The sequence below is a fragment of the Toxorhynchites rutilus genome, chromosome 2 (assembly GCF_029784135.1).
Source record: "Toxorhynchites rutilus septentrionalis strain SRP chromosome 2, ASM2978413v1, whole genome shotgun sequence".
Lineage (NCBI taxonomy): Eukaryota > Metazoa > Arthropoda > Insecta > Diptera > Culicidae > Toxorhynchites > Toxorhynchites rutilus.
The window spans coordinates 140,523,284-140,532,740 of NC_073745.1; the positions used below are offsets into that span (position 1 = coordinate 140,523,284).

The 9,457-nt window shown below is 38.2% G+C and overlaps 3 protein-coding genes across 3 annotated transcripts; 2 read left to right on the plus strand and 1 right to left on the minus strand.

The window, feature by feature from the left end:
- Positions 1-115: 115 nt before the first annotated feature.
- LOC129764341 (histone H4) lies at positions 116-765 on the plus strand. The gene has a single exon (XM_055763318.1). The coding sequence runs from the start codon at positions 119-121 to the stop codon at positions 428-430; it is 312 nt and encodes a 103-aa protein (XP_055619293.1). The 5' UTR covers positions 116-118; the 3' UTR covers positions 431-765.
- An 809-nt stretch (positions 766-1,574) lies between these two features.
- On the minus strand, positions 1,575-2,054 carry LOC129764338 (histone H2A-like). Its single transcript, XM_055763311.1, has one exon. It carries the CDS (start codon positions 1,999-2,001, stop codon positions 1,627-1,629), a length of 375 nt encoding a protein of 124 aa, XP_055619286.1. The 5' UTR covers positions 2,002-2,054; the 3' UTR covers positions 1,575-1,626.
- A 608-nt stretch (positions 2,055-2,662) lies between these two features.
- On the plus strand, positions 2,663-3,554 carry LOC129766184 (histone H2B-like). The gene has a single exon (XM_055766686.1). It carries the CDS (start codon positions 2,663-2,665, stop codon positions 3,137-3,139), a length of 477 nt encoding a protein of 158 aa, XP_055622661.1. The 3' UTR covers positions 3,140-3,554.
- Positions 3,555-9,457: the final 5,903 nt, after the last annotated feature.

Genomic DNA, 9,457 nt, shown 5'->3' on the forward strand with positions numbered 1-9,457 from the left:
CTCGTTTGTGTACGTAAGAGTCTTTACATTTGCGAGGGTATATAAAGTCGGTCTCGGGAGGGACAGTTATCAGTTGAGATTGCTTCGTTTCATCCGATAAGTATTTCATCTTACAAAAATGACTGGCCGTGGAAAAGGAGGCAAAGGTCTTGGCAAAGGAGGCGCCAAGCGTCATCGCAAGGTTCTACGTGATAACATTCAGGGAATCACAAAACCCGCCATTCGTCGCTTGGCTCGTCGTGGAGGTGTGAAACGAATCTCCGGATTGATCTACGAGGAAACACGAGGAGTGCTGAAAGTGTTCCTGGAAAATGTTATCCGGGATGCTGTCACCTACACTGAGCACGCCAAGCGGAAGACCGTTACGGCGATGGATGTCGTGTATGCTCTAAAGCGTCAGGGACGCACTCTGTACGGTTTTGGTGGGTAAATTTAACGAGCCACGTGGATCCGGACGACGGATAATTTCAACAAAACGGCCCTTTTCAGGGCCACGATCTTATTTATTTGAAGAGTAGATACAACTAAGTTTTCTAACAACCCAATTAGATGTAAGTGAAATAGAAGTTTTTGTGTAATTCAGTTAGCATGAAATTCGTTCTCTGGACATCGTAAACGAAGGGCAATCGAGAGTTTTGTCAGCAATCTAATTTTCCCATAAAAATTATAATAAAAATAAGTAAATGTTCCTTATTAGTGCTATTTAGGATCCACTGTGTAAGATCGGGCTGTTTTTTAAATAAAATAAATTGTGTATTCGATAAAAATTCCAATTTTAATTTTTTTCAAGACTTTTTTTTGACTGCGCTAGAAATATTGTAAATCGCTGAAATAATCGGTTTCGCTGAACTAGAAATATTGTTTTGATTTTTGCATAACCAAAGGCGTAATAAAGTGAACTCCTTTTTGGGGTTAACTATATTACCATCAGTTGAAGTTGGACTCGATTCGTTGCCTAGTTTCCATGGCTTTCTAAAGGGTTAAGAACTATGCAACAATGCTTGAACGACCACAATTATTTCAAGATTACGCTAGAAACTGAAAGCCACAATTCTATTGATATTGTAAGGGTTATTGTGTTGAAAACTATAAAAAGTCGTTTCTTTGAATATATACAAAAGACTGTCGTGATAAGAACAATAAAGCTATTATTCCTTCCGAGATCCATTGTGACTCCCATGGCTGTTGTGTTTTATCAAGAATCCATCAAACATTTATCCGATTGTCAAAATCAAACATTCAAATTTCATCAGAACTGTACTCCATCGAAAGCCTAAATCTTGTACTAATTTTCATTTCAGGCTAGAAATGATATTGAAAATAGGAACATAAATAATATATTCTCAAAAGCAATTGCAAATTTACAGTTAAACTTGTTTTTGTGCTATTTTATCACTAGATCGAAATTTGGATCGCAAAAAAATGCACGAAAAAACACGCGGAAAAAGATCGCACAAAACACACATTTGACTGTATTACTTCTGTCCGTTTCAACTTTGAAAATTTCCCACAAAAAAAAACTCTCATTTATTCATGAAAACGATCTTATTAGTATACTCTTTCTCATTGCTATGGTCGTCCTGAAAAGGACGTTTTGTTTTTTGCGATTTGTCAATATTGAAGAAATTATGCTTTCTTCTCGGTCTTCTTGGGCAGCAGAACGGCTTGAATGTTCGGCAGGACACCACCCTGAGCGATGGTGACTCCCGAAAGCAGCTTGTTCAATTCCTCGTCGTTACGGATGGCCAGCTGCAGATGACGTGGGATAATTCTGGATTTCTTATTGTCACGAGCGGCATTTCCTGCCAGTTCCAGCACTTCGGCTGCCAAATATTCCATCACGGCAGCCAGGTAAACGGGTGCTCCAGCTCCAACGCGTTCGGCATAGTTTCCTTTTCGGAGCAGACGATGGATACGTCCCACCGGGAACTGGAGTCCAGATCGATTCGAGCGGGATTTGGCTTTTCCCTTGACTTTGCCTCCTTTACCACGTCCGGACATTTTGATTTCGATTAGCAGTCGATAGTGAACGTCTCAAAAGCTAAGTAGAACTGTGCCGAAATCGGAGAAGTGACTCCGTTTTATGGCCAAATTGTTAACAATAACCTATTGCTTGCCCAATGTGGCCAAAGTGGCTTAACTTACAGGTGTGCTAGAATGTTTGTATTGTACATGAATATATTCACACAGATACGATAAGCAGAACCGCAATGTTTTGTTCAAAATTTATGATAATTTGCTGAATTTTGTTGATCGGAATCCGTTATCTGTATATTTTTCCATACAAATTTTTACTCGATGGTGAAAAAACTTAAATATGATAACTATTACGTGGTTTTAGTAAAAAAAAAAAGCGCGCGAATTTGCTCATTGAAAGATGTCGATAAAGAGTTTTCTACTCTGACGGTACCGTTTGTTATCACGATCTGCTATGGAACATCCAACCGAACGTATGAAAAGTTGCACATATTTTGCATGGATATGATCTGATTCACAGTAATTTCGTGTTAAATAAGTATGTTTACATCAAATATACCTGTTCCTTAGAAAGAAACATATTTTCACATTAATACTAATGCAACGACTTCTAGAGCATACCTGGATAATTATCCATGTACGATGGGCCAACGAAACGCTGTATTGATGATCTTTGACAAAAGGGATGGGCTTACGTGATGCAAAAGATGGGTATAAAAGCTCAATTTGGCTTCGTTTCAGCTACCAGTCTGTTTTCAACCTCACGATACTAAGCATCATCAGCATGGCGCCGAAAGGAAGTGAAAAATCGAACAAGAGATCTAGCGGAAAGGCCCAGATAAGCATTTCCAAAAGTGACAAGAAGAAGAGGAAGCCTCGCCGGAAGGAAAGCTATGCCATCTACATCTACAAGGTGATGAAGCAGGTCCATCCGGATACGGGAATATCGTCCAAGGCTATGAGCATCATGAATAGTTTTGTGAACGATGTCTTCGAGCGCATCGCCAACGAGGCATCTCGCCTGTCGCAGTACAACAAGCGATCGACGATCACTTCCCGGGAAATCCAGACCGCCGTTCGTTTGCTGCTGCCGGGGGAACTGGCCAAACATGCCGTCTCAGAGGGAACGAAAGCCGTCACCAAATACACCAGCACTAAGTAAAATACAAGCTCATCGGCATATCACTCTCGGCGGAAAACAAAAGGCCCTTTTCAGGGCCGCAATTTGATTGGAAAAGAGTTGAAAAATAGTTTTCGTTTTACAACTGTTCGTGATTACTATAAATTACACTTTCCAGCGATATTCATCTTCAATAGCACATTGTTTTATAGAACATTGAATATTGTCATTGTCATATTGTCATCAACAGTAGAGGCTTTGTGTCAATCAATCTTTTCATATGAGCTTCATCAATACACCAAACAATGAATCTAAGAAGGTTGATATAGAATTTAAAAATTTCACAATCTGGATTTCATATTAGGCGTTCCGAAGCGTTTGTAAAATACTCTTTGAACATGCAGGATATTTGTTCTCTATATATACATGATCAACATTCCCAATGCATTCATATATGTCAGATTACACCACTCGTTCGAAGCGTTGAAACGGATCTTACACGATAATTAACAATCTTTATTATTGTTATATGAATTTGACAGCTCGTAGCAATACAGCAAATATAGACTTCATAGCCGTGGACGCAACAAACACATTTTCGAAATGAAAATAATCTTTCCTGTATCAAATAAATATCTCAATTTAGAGTTCGAAAAGTTTTCTGCTAGTAATGAAAGCATCGTGAACGGAAACTTTTTTGATAATTCTTATGGTAATTTTAATTGCAAAAAAATAGTTCTCCTGATAATGTTCTTTAGTAGAAGTGGATAAAGAAGAACAGAACAACATGTTTGGATCATTTCCTTGTGTATATATTTCGGAAAAAAAACTCTGAATTCATAAATAACACGGTCCGATAACGGTTTTGTGTTAAAACATCGAACCGATCCATCACCTAGCTGCATATCTGTTCGAGAATATAAAATCTCTGATTACAGACTCAACAGTGCGAAAAAGTTGAAGCGTTGTGTCGAGACGCGACCGACATTTGATTTTTTGAATTTGTACCCTCAAAATGTTGTTGAAAGACGTAGTTTTTGAAATAACTAAGAGGGGTTAGAAAAACAGCATCTGTAAGTAACACAAACCGCATCGCAGGTAGATTCGACCTTCTTTTAATTTTTTTTCTCAGCATCACGTAGTCACATGTAATGCTGCACGCGGTACAGTACACATTCAACCCCTCAAAATTGAATTCATTTCTTACTAGGTATTTCATTTTCTCTTCAGTTTCAATTAAGAAGAGTGCGTCGCATATGATATCGAGGTATACATAAAGGATATATAATGGACTGCAAAGATATGTGAGGGTAATAAAACTTAATATGTCAAGTAGGATATCTAGTTTTCCCACCTTTTTCGTGACGATACCAGTTTCGTCTGAAATTTCGACTTATAAGGCGCCTTTCACACGGAATATATTGAGTTTTCCCCCGGGGCCAAATGGTTAGTTTCTCAAATACCGTGCTGGGAGCTTTCGATTTCGATTCCCCTTCAGACTTCCTGCGTATTCTCAAGCTTGCCACATAGAATGTTATTGACATAGAAATCTAAACTGAGAAAAAAATTCTTGTTAATAATTAAATAAATTTAAAATAGTAAAACTGTATCAAAACATATTTTCCAAAAACTTGGAAATCAAAAATTCCCCCGTGTTTCTATTTCAAACTCCATTGATAACAAATGTAGATTGATATACTCTCGACAAAAAAATTAGATCATGGAAACGGAAGTTACAAATCATTCTTTCGAAGAATTTCAGAACATTTCAAAAATTCAATATGGAACGTTCACAAGCGTTTTGAGGATACACAAGGCTTAAATTTTTCTGCAGGCTTTAGTAATTACTAAAATATTTGCACAATTACAAAAGATTTTCTGAAACACCCAAAAAACTGTTTTTAGCACCTATTTTGAAATTGATGCAAAAAAAAATTAAACAAATTTTGTTTCGTCGTAGAAACAAACTAACACTGTACAGAACTTATTGGAGTTTTGAAAAGTTTTTAAATTTTTAGATTTTTTTTTTTAGAAATACAAATTTTTCATTCAAACAAAAATATCTCTGTATTCGAAGGTCCTACAGGATCATTATAGGGATCAAATGGGAGCTGGTTGGAAAGTTTAGTTGAATTTGTTTTTTTTATTCCCGATATTTTTGTCTAAACCTAACGAGATGAAAATGTTTTCGTAGAGTATTCCTAAGCCTGAAAGTTGAAGCTTTAAAATAATGCGCCCATCTTCATGCGTTGATTTTTCACGAAGTTATAGCATTCCAAAAATCGCCTGGTAATTTTGACTACGCACTCTGTTCCTCCTTTTTTTGTCGAGTGTTTAACCAGGGTTGCCAACTGTTATTTTCAAAAATCAGGGAAAATGAAAATAAAAATCAGGATAAATCAGGATAGGTCATTTTGGTATGTCCGGAAAGTCTGTGCCGATTTTTAGGAGAACAAAGACAACGTTTTTTTGACAGACATACATTTATTCAATTTTATGTGCACAGTTATGTTCCACAATCTTTCGCCATGTTTCATATAGTTTTAAAATTCTATCTTACCAGATCATGTTCACTTTCTCGTCAAAAACTGTTCGAGGTATGTTTTATGCTGTCCAAAGAATCGAATTTCTTGCCCTGAGAGTGAGAGTGTAATAACCGGTTGGTTTGAGAGCTGATGATATAGCATTTCCTCCCGTGACTCCAAAATAATTTATTGTGTAATTTATCGAGACATGCAGTTTGGCGTTGGCCTGATGAAAAAGCGACGTCTATCACGTAGACGATTTGTTTCAAAACGACATTTTAGTTACATTTATATATCGAGCCGCAGATTGAAGTACAATCCATTGAAGGCGTTTCATTCAAATTTTGTGGAACCCACATATGGCCTCGAAATACGTAAACAAGCTTCAGCAGATGCTCATCAACGGTGGATTTAGATATCTGTATTGAATTTGTTAATTCATTTGGCGTATACTGAGGATTACTCTTGATTAACATCTCGGTTTATTCATCATCAACGGCGGCCGAATTTGCTGCGAAAACATAAGGGAACCTTTATCTTCTTTTTTTCAGTTCTACATAATTCTTAGTGGCTAATATTCTTTCCATTATTTCCGACCCAGTCTATTAATAATCTTTGTTTTATACCTCAGCAAACTTTCACTTGTCCTTTTTATGCATTTCCTTGACATAAGAAAGAAAAAAATATCGCGCAAAAATATCCTCAATTTTCATTCATTCAATTGGCGTAGACGGTTTCATTTTCTGTCATTGTGAAGCGAAAAACATAATGGATTTACAGATGGATTAAACGCACTACGTTTTTTAAGCATTCAAATAAATATTATTACGTAATAACGAAAGAAAGAGCAATCACTATACGAGGGAGAACCATGGTTTTTAAAGTAGGCTATTCTGACAGCTCTCATTTCCAACCAGTAATTTTTTGACAGAAATCCCGGTATACATCATACGGATCCTTTTCATTGTGATAAAATAAAAAACTAAAAAATCAGGAAAAATCAGGATCATTTCAGAAAAATCAGGCAAAATCGAGTGTTTGTCAGGATGTCAGGATACGAGCCAAAAAATCTGGGGAATCCTGAAAAATCAGGAAGGTTGGCATCTCTGTGTTTAACAATAAGCATGTCATGGAAAAAGCAAACAAATTGTCACATATAACAGTTTTCAATGCATTGGACCAACTATTGCTCAATGTTTCTTGTTTATAAGTTGATGCAAAACTTTGGAGCACATTTGTCGCTGTGAGAACTGGTAACTTAGAGTCCAGTCCAATTGAATTGAATCGCCATCACGGTCAGGAAATCTTGCTGTGTTGTCAAGAATAGGTTAAGTCTCTAGCCCCGAAAAAGGTCAATTCGGACAACATCAATCCAAACTTCTTCTCCAATTGTCTTGATAAAAACACTTCATTATCGTTTGACGCTCCTCAGCAGGGCTAGTTATTTTCGAAGCTAATAAATGTGATTGAATTTTATTCATACAACTCTCACTTCCACTACAGTCATTTTCGGTGGATTAATTTCAGTGTATCGGGGTGAAGTGGAGACGAAATATTCTCTACGCATACAGTAACATTGATTCTTTTGTTTCGTTCCTGTCCTCTTTCGTTCTCTTACAAGTATAAAAGCAGAAGCTTTCACTGACGATTAAAACTGCTTGAACGGGTTATATTTATTTTCATTTCGCATGTTAGAGGATGCTTGCTGCTTTCAAACGTAAGTTTTATTTTACCAAAATGGATCGTCGCGGACCGTGTTCAAAATTCTTCAATCACTTGTAAATAACATGTTTCTCTGTTATTTGGAATACATGTTTGTTACAGAAAATGTAATAAAATGAAAGACGGCACAGATCGGACTATTCCTTTCTCGAGTTTTTCACCCTCTCTAAGGGTGAAAAGAATAGTCCGATTTGAGCTGTCTTCATTTTATTATATTTCCTGTATCAAACATGTATTCCATGTTACGAAGAAGCATGTTATTTGCAAGTACGCTGGATTCTTTTTTATGCGTTTTTTGCGTGATATTTTTTACGCTATTCGCTCAAAATTACGCGATTTTTTTAAGCGATTTGCTTGAAATTACGCGATTTTTTTACACGATTTGCTCGAAGTTACGCGATTTTCGACTAGGTCTGCGCTTTCAGCGTGCCCACGCAGAATTGCGAGCGCATACACAACGCCGGAAGCACGCGCACGCACATACCATTGGGGGCACGAACACGCACACACACGCGCAAACATGCACAAACATGTGCATAAAAACGCGAGCGCACACAAACATACAAATGGACGCACAGGTGTACACAAACGCACACACACACAAGCACATACACGCGCACAAACGTGCACACGCACAGACGCACGCACGGAAAGAATCGAGCACGCACGTGCACACACGCACACAAATACGTGCACACGTACGCACACACACCCACACATGCCCGTGCACAAAAGAACGCGCACACCTGCACACAAGCAAGAAAAAAACACGCGCAAACGCACGTACACACGCGCACAGAAACACGCACAAATGCGCGTGTACGCCTACACATGCCCGCGCATAAAAAAGCGCACACCTGCATGCAAGAAAAATAATTTATTGTCGCCCAAACGACAATTTTATTGTATTGCGCCCAAACGCACGCGCACACACGCACACAAACACCCAAAAAACGCGCGAACATACACAAATACACGTGCACGCACACAAACAAGCACAAACCCAAACATCGGGCTGTCGAATACTCGGCTATCCGGACTCGAAGCTGACCGGTATCCAGTATCCGACCAAACCACTATCCGTTTCATCACTAATTTCACACTGACAACTAGCGCCGGTAAATAATTACTCCTGCATGCATACTACACAACCCTCACTGCACCGTTTTCATTAGTTTCAGTGAATAAGTTTCGAATTCCTTTCTATACAAACTGCCAGAATACATGGATGCTTCAAATTAATTTCCAAGTGACGATTTCTAACGTCGCTTTGGTTTGCAGAATGAAAGGAATCAACGTGAAATGAAAGGAATATGTACGAAAGAGACGAGATATTTTTCTTATTGTGCGTGAAAAGAGAATAGATATATTTTTAGCCTGCATGGTTCTGGTTCTGTTCTGAGAAGCGATAGACACATTATTGAGTGACGATGTGCTAATCGAAGTGAAATTGTCAGGCCCTGCTCCTCAATAGCCCATCTGCGCTTTCAGAAACATCAAACGAAGATCTGTTGATTCAATGCCGAGAAAAATAAATTATCTTTTAGATAACTCATCCTGCTCAAACCTCTGTAGGGCGGAACCATCATCATCATCATTCTTCCTCTTTTTTCTTATTCCCTTTCTTCTTCTTCTTCTTCTTCTTCTTATTTTTCTTCTGACATTTCGTTGGTTTGTTCACAAACTACAGCTGTTTGAGTATCACTACATGAGCATTCGTAAAAAAAATTGAAAAGAGGAACATCGTATTTTGATCAAACATTGGTTTTTGATGGGAAAACCTCCTGAACAATCAATGCAGTGGTTGACGAAATGTTATTCTACTTCTGCTTCTTCGAGAACAACAGTTTATCGACATCGCAAATACATGAAAGTAAGGGGAGCTTTTGTTCCCACCGAAAACTGTTCCCTACCAGAAATATCAAAACCGAGGTGCCCGGGGGAAATCGGCATTGCAGATATATGGTAAGGTAAGCTATTGTATTATAGAGACTTTAAACTTTTGCAGTTCATTCGTCTCTAGCCTTGAGAAAGGCCCTTTGAAAACTCTACTCTACTCCAGCGCTACCACCTCCACCCTCTTGCCTTGAGAAAGGCACTCGATCCCTCGCCG

What these genes read in the sequence shown, in the direction of transcription:
- LOC129764341 (XM_055763318.1), top strand. Translation starts at nt 119, where the DNA reads ATGACTGGCCGTGGAAAAGGAGGCAAAGGTCTTGGCAAAGGAGGCGCC.
- LOC129764338 (XM_055763311.1), bottom strand. Translation starts at nt 2,001, where the DNA reads ATGTCCGGACGTGGTAAAGGAGGCAAAGTCAAGGGAAAAGCCAAATCC.
- LOC129766184 (XM_055766686.1), top strand. Translation starts at nt 2,663, where the DNA reads ATGGGCTTACGTGATGCAAAAGATGGGTATAAAAGCTCAATTTGGCTT.